The following is a 24,764-nucleotide window of genomic DNA, read 5'->3' as shown; positions in this document are numbered from 1 at the left end:
ATTCCGGTGGGCTGCTCGATACTGCCTGTCATCGTCTTTATCTTCTCTCCCTCTTTGTTTTATGTGTAATGTATATGGAGAGACTGGGCCGATGTGTTTGTGTGCGCTACTTCTCCGGTATGGGGTGGACCAAAGAAGAAGACCACCCAACCTGTCTCAAAGTTTTACAAGTGGAGGACTTCGATTCAGGGATGCTTATTTATCCGACGGTCGCGCGTTTGTAGCCGATCGATCTCTTTCTTTCGTCAAACCAAAAAAAAAAAAGAAAAAGGAAGAAGAAGAATAGGCAAAGAACAGATGGAAGGAAGAAAAATAGGTGGGAAGGTGGAGTATAGATCGCGGTAACGTAGGCCGCTCGCTCACCAAAGATTGGATGCAGCCGAAGTCATGTGCCGGAAAACATACCTTTACCCTTCTATTTACTCGTTTCTTCAAGACACGATAAAGCAAGCACGAGTTTGGGTGGCTCAGCTCAGTCTTCGTACTCATCATATCGACTCTTTTCTTTGTCCATGACAAACGCTCACGCGTGCTTTGCACCTCTTAAATAATTGCCAATGACATAAGATTGGTTTGGCACAGCTTTCTATCGGGAGGTGTCGAGGACATAAGATCATAAGATTATGTTTCACTTAACCTTCGGATGCAATTGCGATTCTCGACAAAAGGTCGTATTTTCATGACTTTCTAATGAAATGCATCGCGCCGCCCCAATCTCCCTTCAAATGTCACATGTCGAGCTAAACCATGTTCCAAGTCCCTCTTAAATTATTTTCCTTCACGGTTGTCATCGGCATTATGGAGGACTTACGCTTAGGGAAGAATCGAACGCCACCAGCCGCCTCGGAGTGAATCCATCATTTCATTTATTGGACTTCGACGAATTCTTTTTCCTTAGGGATTTTTATTTGTGAATAACTTGATGGTATGCTTCTTATCTACATACATAGATAGATCGATCCCGTTCTCTCAGTCAGTACTCCCTTTTGTACTTCGATTCCCCCCTCTTTCAGGTATCGTGTTGGACGATGACCTACTGGATGCCCCTTTATCTGCATTTCCCAGCATTTCTGCTTCCTCACCAAGAATACATCCTTCGACAACTCATCTGCAAGCCAAGGTATGTATCATGAACAACAACTACTATACTTTGACCGACTACCTCTTTGTGCAAGCCTTACATGTCTTGGGCATACTCTTTTTAGGAGGGAAGATATATTGCTGCCAACAGCATTCATTCTTGATTTCCGCTTTCTACAAGTTTCTTTCTTTTGAGTAGGTGACTACCTGATCTCCCCTGTTACCACCAACTCTCTTGGTTCGATTGCTTCCCCTGCTCTGCTGCCCTTCCGTAAGTTATATTTTTCATATTTCTGTTGATATCCATATAAACATATGTCTAAAACACAACTTAAACACCAACATGTTAATTCTTTGGTCGGGTTTCGGCCAAAAAAAAAAAAAAAAAACAAAAGAAGCTTTTTTCCGCTCCAAGGAATGATAGTTTTCTTATCAGAAAATGCTTTTCTGCAATACAGTAGGAATTCTTGGTCCAGAAATTTGATCCTCGATTAATGTGTAGTTTTTCTGGGGTATATGGTAATTTGCCCATTAGTTTGCTGAGATAACTAAGGAGCTTTGGAACGTCTGGCTCCTTTTATTCAATGTCTTTAACCTGTATCAAATTATCTATACCTTTTTCTTCACCCGGTTGAATTTGATAACTTGTAACTCTTATTGGTGGAAGTTGCGGGAGTCTCTAGATGTTCTTCACGTGCAAGCTAGATGTAATGTTTCGCAAAGCTTCATTTCAAGTCCGATCTTTAAATAATTGTTCACCATCTAGTATAGAATTCAATTTCTTTTTCCTTGGAGTGAAGCCTAATTTTGTTTAAGCTACTATCAACATTGTGTGCATTGTGCTAAAATTTGTGTCGCAGAATTTATTACATATGGTCAAGAAAATGTTGTATTCTCCATTCTGGTTGGCTTAGAATCGATAAATTATGCACCGAGTTAGATATAGAATATATATTCTGTCTGAAATTCAAGTTTGACTAATTCATCACCTGGGATAATGGGTGATAAACCATGGGGCAAATGCTTTGTTGTGTGCAAGTAGAACAATCCACCGTTGCAATCAGGGAGCATTATGGAAAGTATGATGCTGTCGTTCAGCCAGGATGCAGTTGTGTGCTTTGGTTTCTTGGTTAACTGAATAGATGGTCATCTTTCACTGCGATTGCAGTAGCTGAATGTTAAGTGTGAAACAACACCAAAGGCTCTTCTCTGACCATGATTATGCTAAAAGTCTGGCCATGATAAAGAATTCATCTTCTTCATTTTTCAAAAATTGTATTGGATCGCTTTCAAACAGCAGTCTTTAAGTTATTTACTTGTTTCAGGCCTCTTTGTCTATAGTTCCATGCTTCTTTTGCTTCATGGCTTTGTGTTGGTTAACAATATTATATAAGTTTACCAGTATTTCCTGTCACAGCTTCACGTAACACAGCTATGAAGGAAGCTCCAATTCATGAAAAACCAAAGCACCTTGGTTGGTTCTTCACAGTAACTATAAGTATCACATGTGTCCAAGTTATGATTGACACCTTTAGTGGTTTTATATGTGCTGCCTTCAGACGGTAATTTTTAGGGTGTCTTCCTATTATATCCACATGTCTAGTCTATTTTCTCTTATAGATCAGTTTACAAATATTTCCAACTTCTATTATAAGCTGACTCATCCTGGAATATGCACTAGCAGGAACCTTATGCACTAGATCGCCTACTCAATTCATTTGATGAGTAACACATGCGTATATCACGTTTGTGGTCTAGTTCTCCGGTTAAATTATTAAATTGTCCAACATGGTCACCCTAACCATTCAAATACGCCTCATCATTGCAGGATAATGTTTTTGCAAATGTTGTTGCATCACGACAATACCATGCTCTGGCTTCCAAGGCTAGTGATGCTTTTTACAAATTGACTGATACAAAATCTCATATTTGGGCTTATGTCTTTGATGGTATGAATTCAACACCTTTTGTAATCATATGTGATACAGAGTGCACACATGCACACAAGCAACTGAAACAATTGCAGTTGACTGTATTTTTTCGGTTTATTTTGGTGTGTTTCTCATATTGTTTATGCATAGGTACATCCTCTTCGCATCAACTTTCTGAAAGTGGCTAGGGTCAGTGGATCAAATGTCAATCTTATATTTTTGTTAAAGATAAATTTAGTTATAGGAGGCTAAGGTTTGGCAAGCTTGACAGATCTTCTTTGATGTTTATAGCTTCTTGTTGATGGTATACGTCTGTGACACAATATTAAGAAAAACTGTTTGGAGGATAATCAGATAATCAAGCAATAACTATCTGTTGATTAGTCGATAAAGCTGCAGAGTTACCATTAAGTATAGTTTGCAAAGTATATCCTTTAGGACTTGTTTTCTTGTGTGAATATTTGCATTAGATATTTTGAGTAACTATTTTGTGTTCTGTTGCTGTATTCAATGATAGAAGTGCAATAGGAGGGTAACTAATTCTTACATTTCCCTAATAAGATATGGGGACATCTTGTTTTAATTTCAAGACCAGGATGTAACGTGTGAACAGCAACAGAGACACAGTATGAATAGAAAGAGATATGGTTGAGATGAGCCTTAGTGGAGATTAACATGCATTAGATAGAGTTATCCGTAAATCTTCAACTGCATTTGTGTGCTGGAACCTTGTTGGTGGATTTGATAAAACTACTAATTTTACCATCTTGCTCTGTAATATTGTTGATAAGTTCTTATATTGTTAGTCCGAGACATTCAACATATTTCTCTTACCCTTTGCCCTATTTCTTTCAAACACACGTATAGGGAGATTAACATGCCGGGTAATTGGTTGGCTACTTTTTCTAGCACTTTCAAGTCCACTTTTTTGTGGAAATAAAATTTTCATCCTGGTCTTTCTATACTTGTATCCTTTGATGAAAAAGGATATCTTTTGTACTCGAGCTTTGAGTTAATAAAGTTTCTTCTTTACAGCAAAAAAAAAAAGAAGTTTTCATATGTATGACATAGTGCAACTGAGTAATTCTTGAGCTACCGACCTGCCTGGTGCATTCCAATTTTACTGGTACATAAACATCATATTTCTTTGGCTGAGTGATGTAGAACTCAAGTCTGCTTTTATGTTTTAATCAGAGCTACTGTGCCAAAGGTCAATATGGATATGTGATGCTTTCGAGCAGAAGAATGATATTACAAAAGCTGTTGTAGAGGAGCTCGAAAATGTTATGTCGGCTTATGGCTATGAAATTGTGCAGACAACAAGTGTTGACATTGAGCTTTGGCCATGTCAACAATTAATGCAGGTACATCTTCTGTAAGTCTCTGAGAGTTGTTAGCATCAACACATCAACCAAGTCTTTGTCTCCGTTCATGTATATGCATGCTATTTTTGTTGTAACTTGTGAACTGCAATGAGCTTCAATATCTTTATACAATCAATTGCTCTGAAATCCAAATAAAATGGGTTCCCACTATAAGATTATCTTTGCTCGATTTGGATGATCTCTCGAACATGAATATGACGAAATGAAGCAGTAATTTATAGAACCCTATACTGATGATACAATACTCTTACAGCAACTTGGGTACCTGTTAAACTCTTTGTTAAATCTTTATAAATGGACCAACACTAGTCAATTCTGACCATTGCATTGACAAAAGGCTGACCACACTGATCATACGCCACAATGGCGCACTGGTGAAACGTCCCTCTTACATGATTGATTATTGATTTTGTCACTATACTTTTTTGAGTGACAAAAGATATTGACATGTGCACCTTGTTTTTATTTTGACCTTTCCAATAGTCAATGTTAGCAGCATCAGAAGCACATTTCTAATCAGTCACACCATCTTGTCAAATTTATGGATATTCCATCATGCCTAATGCATAAGCTCCATATTTTGGAAGTCTATTGTTTAAGATCCATATACAAGGTCCTGAAATTTGTATGCTAGTCTTCTATTTTCTGGTTGCTAATTGTTAATATCAAATACTATCTCGAAGGTGTCAGCCTTGTAGTTCAATAGTTATAATTTCTTGTCAGTACTTCTAACAGTTTACCATTAAAGCTTGTAATAGTTAGTGTTTTCATTGTTCTGCTACAATTCTTTCCAACTGTTTTGCTAATCAAGAAGGATCAAGAACACAGCGCCTGCCCAAAGAGGGTCTGGTTAGCGAGATAATCAAAGGAGTTTATGCTGTTTACTGTTTGCATGGAATGTATGACATGCCTTATTTTGCGATATCTGCATGTCCATGTCAATGTCCATAGCAGATATTGAACTGGTCAACAATTTAGTTTTCGAATTTGTTTTGAATTTTTAAAATTTATTCTTCAGACTTCTCACTTGCTTCATAGTTAACAATACAAAACACACCAGAAGTCAGCCTAGCTGTAATTTTCCTTTGCAAGTTATGTTCTTAGTGCAAAAATTAAGGAAATAAATAAATACACATGACAAAACCAGATTAACACATTTTCTCTGACAACAGGGTATGTTAGATATGCATTATATTATTTAAGGAACATGAAAATCAAGCTTGATGTTACCTGTGTAGTTTTATAGAAACTTCTGTGCTAAGCATGGATATAGGCCTCCCAGGAGTTTATGAATATACGAAACTAACTAAATCAGAATAAAAAATATTTGTCACACTAATATTTTTTTCAAAATTATGGTGTACATCGTCCCTCATCATTAATTACATCTCACACTGCATGGTTTCCTAGACAACTATATTTTCACTTCTTGTGGTTGAAATATGCTAATCAAGAGGGAATATTACCTGGATATTCTCTTAAGAGTTTGAATGTTTCTGTTGAAAGTGTATTGACAAAATCTCAAAATAGCCTCCTTTTCGCACAAGACTACATTGCCTCACCTTTTCTCTTCCAACTTTCACCTTCAGTTTCCTTTTTTCTTAATTAATATAACCTATCCTCTTTCTCCTCTTCTACGTTAGTAACTCATATTCAGTAGTACGGTGTGCCCTCCTATTAACAGTCAGCCATGGATGAATGTAGCAAACTGTTTTTATTAGGTAAATAACTAATTACAGGGGTTTTTTTTTTTATTTTCCATTTCGAGGGTATTTTTGTTCACTGACAACTCATGTTATATTACCTTTAGGGGTTACAAAAGCTTCTGGATTCTAAAAGCAAGGTGCAACAAAACCCTACAAGAATTGCCTGATACCGGGGGTGATTATCTATGAGGGTGTACACTATAATTTCATTGAAATTTAGGGTCCAAATGTAAATTATCTATTAAGTTTACAAAATTTTCTGACCATGAATTGTAGCCAGCATCATGGGGATGTGACATTAAAGTTATGGCAACTACTCAAGGAATTGCTCTAATAAAAAACATAGGTGTTGACAGTGTTCATTTTTTAGACATCAATATTAACATTTAGTTTTTGCCAAGGCCTTAGCCTAGTGGCTGTTTTCTTCTTCATAGTGGAGAAGTGCCCGAGTATTTTGCCTAAGTAATTCTTTAAACAGAGGATTACCCCCTCTGTTATCCTCGGAAAAGAGTGAGTAATTAATTTTTAGTTCACAGTTTCCTTTGTTAATTGTATTGTGTGTCAAGCTCCTCCTATTTAACATTCTGAGTACAGAAACCTAAATGATTCCATTTGTTATCTGCAGAAATCTGCTAACGATAGAGGGTATAATTAAGGAGAAGGAGAACCTGTATTGGCTGTGAATTCTCCACTGATTTCTGAACCAGCACCAGTGAGTGGACTTAATCTCAACTTTGGACAAGGAGGAATCATCAAAATTAGGTGATATTGCACTGGTCACTTCACACGTAAGTCAAGCAATCATAGAATCCACCTCATCAAAAGAAACTAACAATGGTATAGAAGAGCAGGCTGCTACAAAGGCACAGGCAGCCTTCCGTGGTTATCTGGTAACTTTTTTTGTTGTAACTATTTTATCTTAATCAAAATGCAAGAAGTGTATACTTTCTATTGGATGAATGACCTGTGATTCGTTCAATAAAAGATGCTTGACACTACCAATGAACGTTAGCTGGCATATTCATAATGCTTTTACATCCCTTAATTCAGATTTTGCTGCAAATGAATTGCCTACTTTATGACTTGATAATTGTTGCATATATTTGGTGCAGGCATGCAGGGCCTTTCGTGCCCTGAAAGGTATTATCAGGTTGCAGGCGCTAATTCATGGGCATCTGGTTAGAAGACAAGCTGTCGCAACTCTACATGCTATGGAGGGAATTGTCAAGTTACAAGCAGTAGCCCAGGGAAGAATTGTTAGATGTACCTTTACTGGACTTAAAGTTGCTAAGAGTTCAGTCAAGCGAAGACTGTGGTAAATGTCATATCCATTGATATTCCTTTCTGTAAACATATCTCAGCTTTTTATTTAGTCATGTTGATATCTCTTTAAAGCTAAATATTCTTGTTTATCTTGGTCTATTTGGATAGAAAATGTATTTTTTTCTCTTTAGTGTGTCAAACCATAATTAGGTGCTGAATTTACAATTCTCAAAATGCTGGTTACAGGAAGGTAGAGATTCTGATGCACTGTCATTTTTTTATAGGACTAACTTAAATTGTGTCTGAAAGTCTTCCCTGATTGTTTCTTCTGTTTGCATATCATGTTTGGAAGTACAAGAATGTTTCATAATTAGGAATCAATGTTAAATGTAAATCATAGGCCCAAGAGAATGCTATAGGCCTGTTCAAAAGTTTAATCTTTAATCTGTAATGCAATGTTTTAAATTTCACGTCAGGATCTGCCATCAGGTCTTGGTTAGAGATCAGATTCTAAGCTGAATGTACCCTAGATCTATGATAATTTTTAAAAATTCTTATTCTTAAAACAAATTCCTGTATTCCATAATGGACTAATTTTGTGCTGATAGAACCATTGCCCGAATGACCAAAAATATTATATATTGAAACTCTTTGATAAGTGAAAATATAATCACTTATACGGTTGATATGTCCTTTCTTGTCCAAATTTTGGGTTATTATTATCCAAAGTTTGATAGTTCCATCATAAATTCAAAGTACAACATCTGAAATGATTAGGTCAAAGAATGCAATTTTTAAATGATTGCTTGTGGTTTAATTGTGTGCTTAGATAGTATATGTTATATAGGTTATTTTTAGTTCATCTATTGGGCTATCATTCATATAAGACCCATGTCATAACAAGGTTTATATCAAGGTTTGCCATCTCCTGCCGATTGGCATGGTGGTCCCAGATCGGACCGGTATGTACATGTTGGTTCTAGCATATTGTATGTTGGTGGTACATCGGTATGTAACAATTTTTTTGGAAAATTGCTAGAAAATGGCTAAAAATTCCTTTAATCCTTTTAATCCTAATTTAATGCAAATTCAATTCAATTTCAATGAGTAAAGTGCAAATGAGTTGTAAATGGATAGTAATTATAGGTTTTTAGGGTGAGATAACGAATTTATTTTTTTTGGATCATTGAGGAGCAACTTTGTCACACAGTCTGCCTTTGCTTTCATTAATCTTGAATCATCTACAAAGATACGAGTTGAGATAGTAGATTATGTGTCGAAAATAAGGTAAGTTGTATCACCCAATACAGTATGAATGGGTGGTCGTATTAGTCTGTCAGACAAATAGTATGTGGACCAGTCCCGATACATACCAGGCAAGAGTGTGCCTCTCGGTACACCCCTTGTATCGAGCGATATAGTCAAAACATGATCATTATCAACTTGTATCAATCGTTAATGGTTGGATTTCGATTGTATCGATCCATCACCGCCCATGAATGATGTCCTCACTGCCTCCCTTGACTGTTTCACACTATGATCGTGTGTGGAGCTATGGTAATGTGGAAACCATTAGCCATCATTCCTCTTGCGGGTAGCGGACTGTCACGAACGGTCGTCGCGCACCCGCAACAACTTCGTTCAACGAACCGTTCGTCGCTCACACCTGCATGTACAACTGCTTGACAACATGTTTTCTCATGGTTTTGGGTCATTTTGCTTGTAAATATGTAAGTTCGAACAAGCTGCAGCGTTGCAAAGCGACCGCTCACCGAACCGAGCAAAACAGCCCCAAAACAGCTCCGTTTTCACGTGCCGCGGGAGGTGAGCGGAGAGCTGCCTCCGCTTACCAAAATGTCAGCCATCTCAGACCCCAGGAACCCCCCGGGTGGCACAGGGCTGGATGGGGCTTCGGTTATATACCGGGCGTTGAACACTCTTTCGCAAGTTCGCACGTGACCTTTACGGGAACTTGGTTTTGCGCCCGGGACTAGGTGAGCGGCAATTTGTGGGCTTGCAGCTGTTCGTTCATCCTTGAAAGCCTTGTTTTTCTCCCTCTCCCTCTTTTCTCTTGTGCACACAAGGTGTTCGTCGAATTGCTTGTAAAGCTTCCCTTTTCGCGAGACTTCGAGACTTGTCCGTTGCTCGTTCTTTCGAACTAACTTCTTTCTCTTTTACAGGTCCTTCGGGACCTGCGAGAGGTTACAAAGTGGGCTGATCATTGCGGAGCAAGATCGCAAGGGCGAAGCGCGACTTAGGCAACGCAAGCTAAGTTCGCGTCTTTGCCACAAGAGTGACTCGCGACTTAGGCAACGCAAGCTAAGTTCGCGTCTTTGGCCGCAAGGGTGCCGCACGCCTTAGGCAATTCCAGCTAAGGTCGTGACATTGTGGTATCAGAGCGGGCAAGCTCTTCGATCGAACAGCGAACGAACTTCGCAACTTCGCCATGGCAAAGCATCGTGGCGAATCAAGCAAGACGGGGCAAGCCGGAACCTTGCCCCAAGCAGCCGTAGGTGGGCTGCATGTGCACACTCGCTCTCATGCTGTTGGAGCCGCTCACGAGGATCGCGGCAGCGAACAGGATGAGCGAGAAGTTGGCAACTCTCCGCGAGCGGAGGAAGCGCAATCTGGTGCGCTAACTGGGAAAAAGAGTCATAAGGAGAGACTCACGACGGCGGAAACCTGCTTGGATGTTCTGGAAGCGAGCATGGAGGAACTCTACCATGGCCAACAAAGACTTGTTGGGGTAGAGAGCTCGCAAGAGGAAGCGGAGTCCAGGATCGACAAGGTCGAGGCCCTAGTCGACCGACTGTCTGATGACACCAAGGACTCCGTGCAGCACTTACAGGATGTTGTGGCGGAACTCACGGCAAAGGTGGCTATGCTCACAAGAACGCTCAATGCGGGAGGAGGCAACACCCGCGTTGCACCGCCACAAAACTTGAGGGCACCTGAGCCCCATGGATACGGAGGGGCTAGAGATGCCAAGGAGCTCGAGAACTTTCTGTTCGACATGGAGCAATACTTCCGAGCTACGAGGCCCGATTCTGAGGATACCAAAGTTTCTATAGCAACAATGTATCTGAATGGAGATGCAAAACTTTGGTGGCGAACTCGTTGGGAGGAAATCCAACAAGGTCGGTGTCGAGTCGACACATAGGAAGACTTGAAGCGGGAGTTGAGAACTCAGTTCCTACCGGAGAACACAGAGTTCGTCGCAAGAAGGAAGTTGAGACAACTCCGCCAAAGTACCACCATCCGAGACTATGTGAAGCAGTTTTCTGCACTAATGCTGGACATACAGGACATGTCCGAGAAGGGCAAGTTGTTCAACTTCCTTGATGGTTTGAAACCATGGGCTCAACAGGAGCTGAATCGAAGGAATGTTACCGATGTAGTCGGGGCAATTGCAGCTGCAGAAAGGCTCACCGACTTTGTTTCCTCTGAAGACCCAGCGAGAAGGAAACAATCTTCAGGCAATCGCCCTCCAAAACATTCTCGAGGGAAGGAGCTCGGGGGCGAACAGAAGAAGAAGAGCTCCCACAAAGGGCCAAACCCAAAAGGCAAGGCCTCAAAACCTGGAGGATGCTTCTTGTGCGGAGGACCGTACATGGTAAGGGAGTGCCCACAAAAACAGGCACTCAATGCATTAACGGCTTCCATCCACCCTCCCCGATCGGACAAGGGCAAAGCTGTCGCCCTTAGCTCAAGCAGTTCTGAATCCAGCAGCGACGATGAGGAGTCGCAAGGACCCCGAATGGGAGCAATGCGTTTGCTGAACGCTATGTGGGGTCAAGTGGGGGAGAACATGAAGACGAAGGCACAAAAAGCAGGAAGTAGCGAGCTGATGTATGTGGACATCAAGCTAAATGGCCAAACGACCCGTGCAATGGTGGATACGGGTGCTACCCACAACTTCATCACCGATCATGAAGCACAGCGACTTGGGTTGATCTTGGAGAAGAGACCAAGCCGAATGAAAGCGGTGAACTCGGAGGCCAGGCGAATCTCCGGGTTGGCGAAGGGTGTTCTATCAAAATCGGGACTTGGAGCGGAAACACTAACATGATGGTCGTGCCACTGGACGACTTCCAAGTGATTCTTGGAATGGAGTTTATGCACGCGGCAAAGTTGGTGCCGATGCCGTTCTTGAATTCCCTATGTATGATGGGAGGCGACGACCCCTGCGTTGTTCCCGTCTCTCGGAAAGGAACCAAGGAGCCCCAACACCTTTCGGCATTACAATTGAAGAAAGGGGTGCGAAAAGGCGAACTGACATTCGTGGCTGCAATGAAGCTAGAGCCACTCAACAAGGAGGCCATTCAAGAACCTGCTGTGGTGGCGAACGTCCTAAAAGAGTTCAAAGACGTTATGCCACCCGAGTTGCCGAAGACTCTCCCACCACGCAGAGGCGTGGATCACAGCATCGAGCTGGAGCCAAGAGTGAAGCCTCCAGCAAGACCACCCTACCGCATGCCCCCACCAGAGTTGACAGAACTCAGGAAGCAGTTAGGTGAACTGCTAAGCGGTGGTCTCATCCGCAGCTCTAAAGCACCTTTCGGAGCTCCAGTTCTCTTCCAGAAGAAACAAGATGGGAGCCTCCGATTATGCGTCGACTACCGAGCCCTCAACAAAGTAACAGTGAAGAACAAGTATCCCATCCCGCTCATTGCGGACGTGTTCAATCAATTGGGCAAGGCGAAGTATTTCTCAAAACTCGACCTTCGGTCGGGATATTGGCAGGTGCGCATTGCTGAAGGCGACGAAGCAAAGACTACTTGTGTGACCATATATGGAGCGTTTGAGTTCTTGGTGATGCCTTTTGGCTTAACCAACGCTCCGGCCACATTCTGTACTCTCATGAACCAGCTATTCAAGGAGTATTTGGATAAGTTCGTGGTCGTCTACTTGGACGATATCATCGTCCACAGCCAAACGCTCGAGGAGCATGTCAAGCACCTTCGGACGATTTTCAAGGTTCTCAGGGAGAACACGTTGTTCGTAAAAAGGGAGAAATGCTACTTTGCTCAAACTGAGATCCTGTTCTTGGGGCATCGAATCGGTGATTTCTCCATTCGGATGGATAAGTCGAAGGTGCAAGCAGTTGCGGAATGGCGAACTCCAAAGAAGGTGCCAGAGTTGAGATCCTTCCTTGGTTTCGTCAACTACTATCGACGCTTCATTGCCGGATATTCGAAGCGGGCAACCCTACTGACGGAGTCGCTGAAGAAGGAGCAGCCTTGGAAGTGGTCGGACAAATGTGAGATAGCATTCCAAGACCTGAAGGCTGCTGTCCTAGAAGAACCAGTGCTCAAATTGCCAAACTATGGAGAGCCCTTTGAAGTCCACACAGATGCTTCGGACTTCGCTATTGGAGGAGTACTCATGCAGGAAAGTCATCCGGTGGCCTACGAGAGCCGCAAACTCAACGAGACCGAGAGGCGGTATCCAGTGCATGAGAAGGAGATGACAGCAGTGATCCACTGTCTACGAGTTTGGCGACACTACCTTCTCGGGTCGCGATTTGTGCTGAGGACAGACAACATCGCCCTGAGTTATTTCTAAACTCAGAAGAAGCTCTCCCCAAAGCAAGCACGGTGGCAGGACTTCTTGGCTGAATTTGATATGGCAATGGAATACAAGCCCGGGAAGGCGAATGTCGTGGCCGATGTGCTGAGTCGGAAAGTGGAATGCGTGAATGCTGCACAACTAGAGGGCAGAGGCCAAGCAAGTCAGTTGCACTCCAACTTCCTTTCCCGAATCAGAGATGGACTGTATAGTGATCCCCAGGCAGTTATCCTGATGCAGCTCATCAAAGAAGGCAAGGCACGACGATTTTGGGTCCAGGAGGGACTTGTTTACACAAAAGGGAATAGGGTTTATGTTCCCCGAGTGGATAATTTAAGGCGTGAACTCTTAAAAGAGTGTCACGATTCCCTTTGGGCTGGACACCCCGGCATTCACAGAACGTTGGCTCTCGTGGAGAGGGCCTTCTACTGGCCAAAGATGGGGATTGATGTGGAGGAGTATGTTCGAACATGCCTTACTTGCCAACAAGACAAGGTGGAGCAGCGGAAGCCGGTGGGACTTTTGGAGTCGTTGCCCGTACTAGAAAGGCCATGGGAGAGCATTTCCTTGGACTTCATATCAAGCTTGCCACCTGTAGGGGGACTTGGATCGATACTCGTGGTGGTCGATCGGTTTTCAAAGTATGCAACTTTCATTGCTGCTCCCCTACACTGTTCAGCTGAAGAGGCGGCCAGACTGATGATGAAGGGCGTAGTGAAGTATTGGGGAGTCCCACACAATATCATTAGTGATCGAGACGCTCGGTTCCTGGGACGATTCTGGACCGAGCTATTCAAATTGTTGGGGTCAAAGTTATACTTCTCTACAAGCCTCCACCCCCAGACGGATGGCCAGACTGAAAGAATAAATTCGCTCTTGGAGCAGTATCTCCGGCACTACGTGAGTGCCAATCAACGAGATTGGGTGAAGCTGTTGGACATCGCCCAATTCTCCTACAACTTGCAACGGAGCTCTGCATCCAACAAGAGCCCCTTCGAAATTGTCACAGGACAACAACCGTCGACTCCGCACACAATGGCAATTGGGTATACTGCGAGTAGTCCATCAGCCTATCATTTCGCAAAGGAGTGGCATCGAAATGCCGATATTGCGCGAGCTTACTTGGAGAAGGCGGCAAAACGGATGAAGAAGTGGGCAGACTTGGGAAGGCGACCACAAGAGTTCAAAGTTGGCGATTTGGTGTTGGTAAAGCTCCAACCAGCATCACTCCAATTCTTCAGGAACAGAGTTCACAAAGGATTGGTGCGTAAGTATGAAGGGCCCTTCCCAATTATCAGCAGGGTAGGCAATGTGTCCTACAAGTTGCAGCTGCCGGCGTGGTTCAAAATTCACAACGTTCTTCACGCCAGCAACCTGAAAGCCTACCATTCGGATCCGCAAGATACTTCTCGAAGTGTTCCAACTTGGCTTCCTCCCATCACAGCCTCCTACGAGAAGCGAGTGGAAACCATTCTGGCGGATCGTAAGATAAAGCTACCCAGCGGAGCGGAGCAGACAGAGTACTTGGTGAAGTGGCGAAAGCTTCCCCGAACTGAAGCCAGTTGGGAGCCTGAAGACGCCCTGCGACATGAAGAAAAAGTCATCAACAACTACCAACAAGCGTCGACGAGGGCGTCGACAGTTTAAGTGGGGGAGAATGTCACGAACGGTCGTCGCGCACCCGCAACAACTTCGTTCAACGAACCGTTCGTCGCTCACACCTGCATGTACAGCTGCTTGACAGCATGTTTTCTCATGGTTTTGGGTCATTTTGCTTGTAAATATGTAAGTTCGAACAAGCTGCAGCGTTGCAAAGCGACCGCTCACCGAACCGAGCAAAACAGCCCCAAAACAGCTCCGTTTTCGCGTGCCGCGGGAGGTGAGCGGAGAGCTGCCTCCGCTCACCAAAATGTCAGCCATCTCAGACCCCAGGAACCCCCCGGGTTGTCACGGACAAACTTCTAAACAAGGTGTTTGATGTAATGCTTATATCTGTCCGTGTCTGTTGGCATGTTCATGCCTTGTATAGAATGTAAAGGGGCGGCCGAAGGCTTAATAGTCCCATTTTAGTTGGGTTGGTGGCCTCTTTAGGCTTGTAAATAAAGGTTGTGTCATGTGGACACGTGCGAGAGCTTTTCGGTCTGTAATGGACCATTTTACCCTTTGTTGTGCCACTGTTCAGAGCTTGTAAAGTTTGTTTGTAATTTGCATTGTCTATGAAGTGTTTTTCGGACATGTTTGCTTGTGGATCCCGATTGAGGCGTTCTCTTTAACCCGTTCTCTCTTTTGTTGGTCCTAAGGGACAATGGGAGGCTTCGGAGAGGCTGACCTTTGAGGACGAACGCGCAAGGGTGCCGCACGACTTAGGCAAAACCAGCTAAGTCCGTGTCATATGGTATCAGAGCGGGACAAGCACTCATAGAAACACTTGACATGCAAACGTGGGGGACCTAGCGGGGCTGCGTTGAGGGCAGTCAGCACACGCGCGACCGTTTGAGGGAAAACGGGCATGGAGATGTAGGGAAAAGAGTCGCTCAGAGGAGCGGGCATCTGAGATTGGCATTCAGAGGAATGGCCAACCCTTCGCGCAAGAGGCACCACGAGAACAGGCAAGCTTGGAAGAATTTGAAGCGCATAAAGGTTGGGATGGCTGAGTTTGAGCTACGGCTCAACGTTGACAACTATACTTGATGGTGCTCTAGGCAAGCGAGGCGCTTGGCAAGAATGAGACCATGCAAGGTGGAATGAGTTGCTCAACGACCAAAAGAGTTATGCAAAGCTCACAGAGGTGAGGGGAATTGCTAACTCGAAGAATTTGGTACTCATGCATGGGCTTGTATGCGGACGACGGAATGTTTGTGGCCATCCCAAGGCGACCGAAACTCGGCGCCATGGAGCATTGAAACTTTCTCTTCGGCATGTGAAGGATACGTTCGTCGGAGGCTAAAGTGTGCAACGAGTTCAGCATGTTGCTAGGCCTTGAGGGGTGCAGCGGGGGCTGTATTGACATGGAGTCGCAATCTAGCAAGTGCGTTTGCAGGAGGCAGAACAGTGCACAGTTTGTTCAGCAGAGCGGAGTAGTCCAAGGGGATGGTGGTCTCCGAAACGAAGAGAGATGTTGCTCCAACGGGATAGTTATCCAGGAGGGATAAGTCTCGGCACTCCAGAGGGAGAATCATGTGAGACAGACTTCACATGTTGAGGAGGAGTACCTCACAAACAACAACTCCACGAAGCTCAATGGACCGAGCAAGCAGCGAGGAGTTGCCGCATGATCTCGCTCGAGAGAATGCATTGGTGGATGCATTGCGAGATCAAGTGGGGGAGCGACCTAAAGCAACTTAAATGAAGGCATACTTGGAGTCGATGTGGAGATCGGACTCAAGGGAGGGCTGACCCGTGGAATGGTGGGCACGAGGGCCACCATCGACTCAATGCAAAAACGAGGAGTGGAGCAACTTGGGTGTAACTTGGCGAAGTACCCAAGCCGCATGAAGGGAGCCAGCATAGAAGTTGGAACGTGGAGCAGAGGCACAATGCTTTCCTTAGACAGAGGTCAAGGACATGAACTCTTGCAGAGGAAATAATAGGATCATGTTGTTCCATGGGTCCTTCATTCTGACGGAGCAGACTCATCTTGCATGGTGCCAAAGACGAAGGGAGCTTCGGGGCACATGCACCTTATCTCAGAGAAGCATTTGATGGAGGAACTAAGGCGACTCAATTTGCAGAGGCGAAGTTGGGTTCAGAAAGCCTTAGCACGGGGCAAGAGGACGCAGAGGCGGGTACTCTTGAAGAGTATGCCACAGTGTTGCTATTCGAGTTGCTATGAAGGAAGCGGTGTGCAGCGGAGATTGTGCTGGTAGGGGTAGAGGCCCAGGATCCAGACAATGGTGCACAAATTACAGTGAAGTCGGTAGACTTCGGGAGCTACTAGGCGACGGACTGTCCTAGAGCGGTGCTTCATCTAGGTGTGACCCAAGAGTGGGTGGATGAAGGTCGATTGCCAAAGGAGCGAACAAAATCGAAGGTGGAGGAGACCCTACGATGTATTGGCAGAGGCCACACATGGAGGGTTCACAATTCGAGTTTATTCCACAAGGATCAGAATGCAATGGAGATGTCACCAGGAGGCGACATGGTGCAGCGGATCGTGGTGGAACAGTTCGTGGCAATGCGACACACACGACATAGTCCCGTAAGGGATGAGATCATATGGAGGTATGACCGGGAGCTACTGGAAGCTCCACTTCGGTGAACAACACGACGGCAAGAAGGGCTATGGATTCAAGGAGTGAAGGCCATGGTACCGCAGAGGCGGGTCTTCCGGGCGTGCATCGAATTTTGCATCGAATGGAAACCTTGGTCATCAGCATATGGGGGCTGTGTTCCACTAAGGGAAAAGTTCGAATGCAAGTACCAGTGAGTCCCATGGGAGGGACTTGATCATGCAGAGGTATGATCGAAGCAGCTGGAGAGTTGGACTGCTCCAGAGCTCATATTCGCTTAAGGGAGCCCGGCAAGTCAGAGGACAAGGCCGAGTAAGCGAACGTTGCTACCAAGGAAGCTATGGAGAACAGAATCGGTGCAAACCCTACAATGTGATGGCAGAGGCCATGCATGGGAGTTGTAGTCTGTCTTTCTATCGACCAAACAGACTGCTTGGAGAACACAGAGGTGTTGAAGCAGGAGGTCGAAAGGGGCGAGGAAGCGACGACGAGTCCAGCGGGACTTAGCTACCCAAAATCAAGCATCAGTCAGAATGGAGGTGGACTCAGAGGAGTGCCACGGAGACATATCTACTGATCGTGAAGAAAAAGGATACAGATGCGAGGAGATGGATAGTAGGGCCATGGGCATGGCAGCGCCATGGTACCGCAGAGGCGGGACTTCCGTGAAAGTCATTGATCCCTTGCTCTCATGGAGGGAGAGCACTTGGTCGTGAAAGGGGCCGAGGAGGTGGAGCATGCAGAGGCAATCTCCAAGTACCGAGACAAGGCTGAAGGGCAGAGGCCGAGGAACTTCGTAAGACCGGTGTCAACAAGTTTCTCATCAAGATTGCCGTAAGTGAAGGACTTCGGGTCATGCAAGAGTGCACGACCAAGGAACGAAGAAGGCAATACGCGGTGTTGTACCTTTGCTACTCAGTGGAGTAGGCGGCAGGGTTGATGGAGAAGACGGTACAATCCCAGAGGCGACCTCATCTATCAGAGAATTACTCCAAGTTGGGGTGAAAACTTCCTGCATTCCAGAAGTTCAATGGCATTGAGAAGGTGAATCACAGTAGCTAACTCAACGCAAGGAGTGCAAACACTTCAAGTGCTTCAGAAGTGTGAGCAAAGAGCAGGCGAAGGCCAGTAACCAGCTCGATGCATGAAGTACAACCTCGAGGAGGCGGGCGGAGTCAAGTAACCTTTGCCTTCTCAATCCTTAAGAGAATGGGCGAAACCGAGTACCCCAATTCTCTTATCTATCCAGCAGAGGAGCGCTGCACAAGTTCAAAGACCCTTCGAAGATAATGGAAGACAATAGTTGTCAAATCCTCACCAACGGTGATCAGTGCTACTGAGAGTAGATTGTCCGCTTCATTTCCCAACGAAATGCCAATCGAAAGCGGAAGTGATGCGAACCTACTTGGATGTGACAACTAACTGAAAGAAGAGTCAATGAGCAGATTTTGTGGAGGAAGGACCCAAAACTTCAGAAGTTTGCGAGGCGATGCTCGTTAAAGCTCCAACAAGCATCCACCCAGTTCAAGCAGCATGTGGAAATTTTGAGAAACTGGCGCAGTAAGAATGGTCTTTTCCTTCATTTGGTGGATCCGCAGGAATCAAAGAGGATCAACATAACTCAGCCAACCCCACACCAGAGTCAGAGTCATTGGTGAGTTGAAGCAGCATGGCGGATCAAAGGTTCGACTATTCAAAAACAGCAGCGGAGAGCAGCTGGGAGCCAGGAGGCGCATTGCAGCTGGAGCAGAAGATTGAAGACTCAGCAAAGGCGAAGAGTTGCAGTGTTCACAACGGCTTCGACGAGGACGTCGAAGGGATAAGTGGGGGAGAATGTCACGGACAAACTTCTAAACAAGGTGTTTGATGTAATGCTTATATCTGTCCGTGTCTGTTGGCATGTTCATGCCTTGTACAGAATGTAAAGGGGCGGCCGAAGGCTTAATAGTCCCATTTTAGTTGGGTTGGTGGCCTCTTTAGGCTTGTAAATAAAGGTTGTGTCATGTGGACACGTGCGAGAGCTTTTCGGTCTGTAATGGACCATTTTACCCTTTGTTGTGCCACTGTTCAGAGCTTGTAAAGTCTGTTTGTAATTTGCATTGTCTATGAAGTGTTTTTCGGACATGTTTGCTTGTGGATCCCGATTGAGGCGTTCTCTTTAACCCGTTCTCTCTTTTGTTGGTCCTAAGGGACAATGGGAGGCTTCGGGGAGGCTGACCTTTGTGGACGGACGCGTAAGGGTGCCGCACGACTTAGGCAAAACCAGCTAAGTCCGTGTCAGGGTGGCACAGGGCTGGATGGGGCTTCGGTTATATACCGGGCGTTGAACACTCTTTCGCAAGTTCGCACGTGACCTTTACGGGAACTTGGTTTTGCGCCCGGGACCAGGTGAGCGGCTGTTTGTGGGCTTGCAGCTGTTCGTTCATCCTTGAAAGCCTTGTTTTTCTCCCTCTCCCTCTTTTCTCTTGTGTACACAAGGTGTTCGTCGAATTGCTTGTAAAGCTTCCCTTTTCGCGAGACTTCGGGACTTGTCCGTTGCTCGTTCTTTCGAACTAACTTCTTTCTCTTTTACAGGTCCTTCGGGACCTGCGAGAGGTTACAAAGTGGGCTGATCCTTGCGGAGCAAGATCGCAAGGGCGAAGCGCGACTTAGGCAACGCAAGCTAAGTTCGCGTCTTTGGCCGCAAGGGTGCCGCACGCCTTAGGCAATTCCAGCTAAGGTCGTGACAGGATGGTGACAAGGAACTGACGAGGAGTCGTCGGACCATCTTCCTCTCCACTCGCAATCCTTCCCTCGCTCCTATAAATGTAGCAGGGAACATCACAAAGAAGGGGTGAGGAAGGCAGTGTGAAGAAGACATGAGAGATCTCCCACTCCAGCCAATTGATTCTCGTCTTCGATGTCGAAGCTTCTCCAGCGAGACCTCTGATCACCGATCTCCACCATTGGCTGGTCACTGTTCTCAGTGCAGCAACTATGGAGAAGAGAGTAAGAGAAGTTGACCATGGTCAACTTTGGTCAACATTGATCAAAATTTGGTTATCAAAGCAAATTTTTTGGGTTTTCTCCGTGGAGATCATCATCGTGTTGTTAAATGGGTTTTTGGTACCTATGGGGAACTCAAGACTTGTTTACTATTTAGGGGAACTAATGTCTCGCTTGTAGATTTTTTTAATTCTGATTATGTTGGGATCTCGACAAAAGGATATCCATTACCGTCTAAGTCTCCACTATAGGTGATGCGACAATGAGTTGGAAAGCTAGGCTACAATCTACAATTGCGCTTTCAACCACCAAAGTGAAATATATTATGTTAACTGAAGCAATAAAGGAAACAATTTGATTGGGAATACATGCATTATGTTATAATTGTCCATATTAGATGGATTTGAGAATACATGCATTATGTTATAATTGTCCATATTAGATGGATTTGAGAATACATGCATTATGTCATTATTGTCCATATTAGATGAATTTGCAAATACATGCATTATGTTATAATTGTCCATATTAGACTTCAAGCAATCACATATAGAGCCCGTTGCCTCACTTGGGGTAGGTACTGTTGCCATAACAAGAGTGATTAGGCAGACCCTATGTTGCGCTTGTCCCAAGCAACTTGTTCATACCAAACACAAACATCTAATCGTGTAATTCCCGTTAACATTTTAGCTCTGGATATTGATCGATAAAAGAAAATTCAATTCATTACATCCGAGAGTGGAGTGTTTTTTTGTGCTAGCGACATTTCAACATGTGGGAAATTGTACTAAGAGAGTGAATCCAACATGTATGCAATCTGGGGAGATTAGTGATACAGGAGAGAGAGGAGAGGAGAGGAGAGGAGTGGCGAGAGCAGCTTGTTTCTACTGCTAATACATGAGAGGCCAAGTTGCAGAGGTCCAGTGCACACTCCCACACCCTTCGTCTGGCATGCGCACATGAGGTCTATGCTCGCATAGTGTGGTGTCCAGAGGCCCTCTCTCTCTCTCTCTCTCTCTCTCTCTCTCTGCTTCATCAAGCAAGCAGCTGTGGGAAATCACATTTCACCTTGTTTATGCAGACACACACATCACAAAGGCTCTCGTGGTAGTGGTACTACCATTCTAATGCCTCCTCAACAGATTTATTACTTTGTTAAGTTGGATGGACTTCGTATACATAAGGGAAGAGGATTTTGGTTGAGGAATACCTTTATGCCTACAGATCTTGTATTACCAAGACAGGCACACAAAAGGAGTTATTAAGTCCTCGAGTAGTTATCTTGTAAGATTACACGGCTTACTGGTTTTTCTAACTTTTTGAGGTCTGTGCTGATTAGTATGAAGTGCATAATTAAAAAAGACGTATCTTATTCAAGTATCACGCATAACTGGTTGTTTTGCTAGACTGAGGTAAACAAAGACAGATAATAGTGAAATCATACAATTCACATTGCTTGTATCATATTGACAAATTAGGAGTTTCTTTGTGTGACTTTAATGATAGCATAAGGATTATGCTCTTCCAGCAGTATATAGACAGAACAAACATGATAAATAACAGATTCCTTGGATCATTTTTGGCTGGAAGCTTCAGTACTGATTTAAAAACATCATGAACCGGTAGTTATGAATATCTATAAATGAAGATATTTTTATATCAATGGGAGTTATAAATTATTTGTGGGAAATATATAAGAAATTTAGGCAACAAATTAAAGACTTGAAGGAATGATTTTAAAGATTTATCAGTTTTAGCCTAGAATGTGCTGCAGTGGTTGAGGTTCAAAGGTTAGTTTCTAAAAGCAAAATCTTTTTGTATTACCAAGCGGTCAATTAATTCATAAACTCATATCTAGATCTTTAATTTCTGATCACAAATGTGGCTTGGTGCGCTTCTGTTGAGAGGATAAGAACTAGATGAAGCACACTCATCACATATTGCTTTCATGTATATATCTAGATACTATCTCTTCCATTGCATCTTTTGTCATCCTTTATGTTCTTCAGAAATGTTTCTTAAAACCATTAAGATAATTTGCTAATGAGCAACTTGCTGATTCAGGTTTCAGAAGATTTTGTCCAAAGAAATACATGATGGTGTGGGTGATGATACTGCAGAACTAGGCCAGCCATCTTCTAGTCCAAGTGAAACATCACAGAACAATTTAAAGGTACTTCATTGCTGTATTGATCATTTGATCTCTACTGTCTCTCTATGCAAGAGCGCATAGATGTATATGCCATTTCGGCATATACCTATTACTAATTTACTGCTCCACGGTAACAAGTTTCTTTTGCAATTGTTGTCAGGGGGGAGGGTGAGGGGGAGGGGGAAGGGGAGCTTATGTTGATCTGGTTTTAGATTTAAATACCAATTCTGCATCACACAAGTTGTGGAACATATGACTATGGATCTGGTGGGATGCTAAGTTGTACCTAAACTGCCTAGGGTTGTTAAGATGCTAAGCTATAGCTAGTCCTTGTTTTGGGCCAGCCTGTAAAATCATAGAAAGAGCTGATTGGCTAAGACTTGGTCTGCCGGGCTCTGGCCTAGAGAACCATAAACAAGTTTATTTTGATATGAACCTGACCAGCTAACAACACCTGTTATGGATGTTCAGTAATTTGTGGCCTTTGTCAATAAGAAGCAAGATTATTCCAATGCATTGGGAAAAAAAGTAACGTGTAGTCTGCATAATGTCCAGAGACCAGTAGTTCCGAAGCTGGTACAATGTAAACTAAAATGAGTTGATATTAGCCTTGTATACTTGATCATTCTTGAGACACAAGTTTACAAGTGAAGAAATTTTTTTAAAAAATTACTCAGGAAAACCTTCGCTAATTTGTTTTACCGGATGTCGCTCCACTATGGAGAATTTATCGAGGGACGTTTTTTTTTTTATAATATGGATAAATATGTTCTTGATCTTTCAGTTTTATTGGGTGGTTTTGTTATGACGGATTAAACCAAACTGGTTAAATTTGACCTTTTTTCACTTCTTCCCTCTTTTCTTTTTTCACTTCTCTCTTCCCTATGTGTTATCCGTAAAAGATGAGAAAGAGGCGAAGAAAAAAAAAGAGAGGAGGGTGGTTGACTTGAACCAGTATATTGATCTGAACTGATTCAATGAATTGATTTAGAGAATTAAAAAAAAATTGGAATAGGAGACTAAAATTAGGATTTATAAAAAATGAATAAAATTTTTTTCAATAGAGGAGAAACATCTGAACAAAACCAATTAATATAAAATTTTCTAAATAAATTTGCCCCATATTCTGGCTAGTCCTGTTCTGCTTTTCTTTTGTCAAATTTGCTATTGCTATCCAAAGTATAAGCACTCATTTCTTTTTTACAGTCAAAGGTGCTATTTATCAGCAGTCACCCGTGGGGGAGCAGAGGAGCATTACGAGGCAGCGCACACAAGCAATTAGGAGGAGGAGAGCCTTCAGAGGCCGTGTGAGACGGTGGTGCAGGTGGCGCCAACGCAAGCAGAAAGGCCGGCGGTGGAGCTCTTTGTTGCTGCTACTGCCTGCTCGTGGTAATTAAGATGGATACGGCTTTGTCGGCACCAAGAGAACTTTCACAGGCGGACGATCTGAGGGATCGTTCGAACGAGGAGAGTTGTTGAAATGTCAAGGCGAGGCAGTTTAGTGATGGCAACGGTCGAGCGGCAAAGCCCCGTCCCATTCAATTGGCTAATGCTCTGTCGCCGCCTGCTTTCTTCTGCTGTGGTAGTAGGAGCAGTAGTTGGTGTCTGGATTATATTTTGCTTACTACATCTGTTACGGTGAGGATGCCACTTCCTTTCTTTACTTTGTATTTTTTGCCTGCAGAGATTAGGTAGGCATGCATGCAGGCAGGCGGATGACGAGGACATTTATGTATGGGATTGGACAATTTGTTCCCCACCGCATTGAAGAAGACCACCCACCGAAACACGTCGAGTCGCCCTGCTCCAACATAAAGTTACACGACCATTCCATGATCATCTACACAAAGTGGCCCCGACATCGAAGATGCTTCTGTAATCCCACCGCTAAAGCTGCTGTCATCCTATTGACAAAATCTTAAATCGAGTGAGTGACGCTGACGTTTAAGATGCTTCTGTAGTCTCACCCTTAAAGCTGCTGTCATGCTGACACATCCTATTGTTAGGATCTCAAATCGATTGCAAAGTCATCCATCCATCCTTCACATCAGAGTCCCGCTTGGGAGATCAGGGGTTCCATCAACGTACGCAATGGTTTGTTGTTTTCTTCTTGGATTGAGATCGCAACACGTGGTTGCCTTTTAATCTCAAGGGAATAGGGATGATCAGAACCGAGCCGGAGAGCCACCGTTCCGAGGAGTTACGAATGAGTCTATAACTAGGCGACTCTGCTGAGCCTGCAAGTCCGCCCCCGCCCTTGTTTTGGTGGGTAGGCCAAGCAAGATGTGCGATAGCCAGGTTGCATAGTTCCTCCTCCCACTCCCTCCATCAACCACCACCTTAATGAGATTTATTATTGTTAGCTGGTTCGTGCTTTCGGAATGGCAACGTGCGAAAACGACACTTCACTTCGCGCCGCTGACCTGTGGCGGCACGTCCGTCAAAGAGATTTCTCTGTTCTTTTG

At 44.0% G+C, this 24,764-nt stretch overlaps 1 protein-coding gene across 1 annotated transcript; it reads left to right on the top strand.

Moving 5' to 3' along the window:
• Nucleotides 1–100: 100 nt before the first annotated feature.
• LOC103996208 (uncharacterized) lies at nt 101–24,661 on the top strand. The gene is made up of 11 exons (XM_065164673.1): nt 101–925; nt 1,014–1,120; nt 1,206–1,351; nt 2,909–3,029; nt 4,206–4,375; nt 6,728–6,992; nt 7,215–7,417; nt 22,212–22,320; nt 23,506–23,881; nt 23,984–24,226; nt 24,306–24,661. The coding sequence occupies exons 7-9, from the start codon at nt 7,314–7,316 to the stop codon at nt 23,608–23,610; spliced, it is 318 nt and encodes a 105-aa protein (XP_065020745.1). The 5' UTR covers nt 101–925; nt 1,014–1,120; nt 1,206–1,351; nt 2,909–3,029; nt 4,206–4,375; nt 6,728–6,992; nt 7,215–7,313; the 3' UTR covers nt 23,611–23,881; nt 23,984–24,226; nt 24,306–24,661.
• Nucleotides 24,662–24,764: the final 103 nt, after the last annotated feature.

This window comes from Musa acuminata, chromosome BXJ3-8 (assembly GCF_036884655.1).
Source record: "Musa acuminata AAA Group cultivar baxijiao chromosome BXJ3-8, Cavendish_Baxijiao_AAA, whole genome shotgun sequence".
NCBI classification, from domain to species: Eukaryota; Viridiplantae; Streptophyta; class Magnoliopsida; order Zingiberales; family Musaceae; genus Musa; species Musa acuminata.
The sequence above is the reverse complement of the archived record's forward strand: the minus strand, read 5'-3'. Positions and strand labels throughout refer to the sequence as shown.

Bases quoted from the DNA above. Each gene is read 5' to 3' on its own strand.
- LOC103996208 (XM_065164673.1), top strand. From the start codon at position 7,314: ATGGAGGGAATTGTCAAGTTACAAGCAGTAGCCCAGGGAAGAATTGTT. The intron at 7,418-22,211 runs GTAAATGTCATA...TTGCTGATTCAG, and splicing joins TCAGTCAAGCGAAGACTGTG to GTTTCAGAAGATTTTGTCCA. The intron at 22,321-23,505 runs GTACTTCATTGC...TCTTTTTTACAG, and splicing joins CATCACAGAACAATTTAAAG to TCAAAGGTGCTATTTATCAG.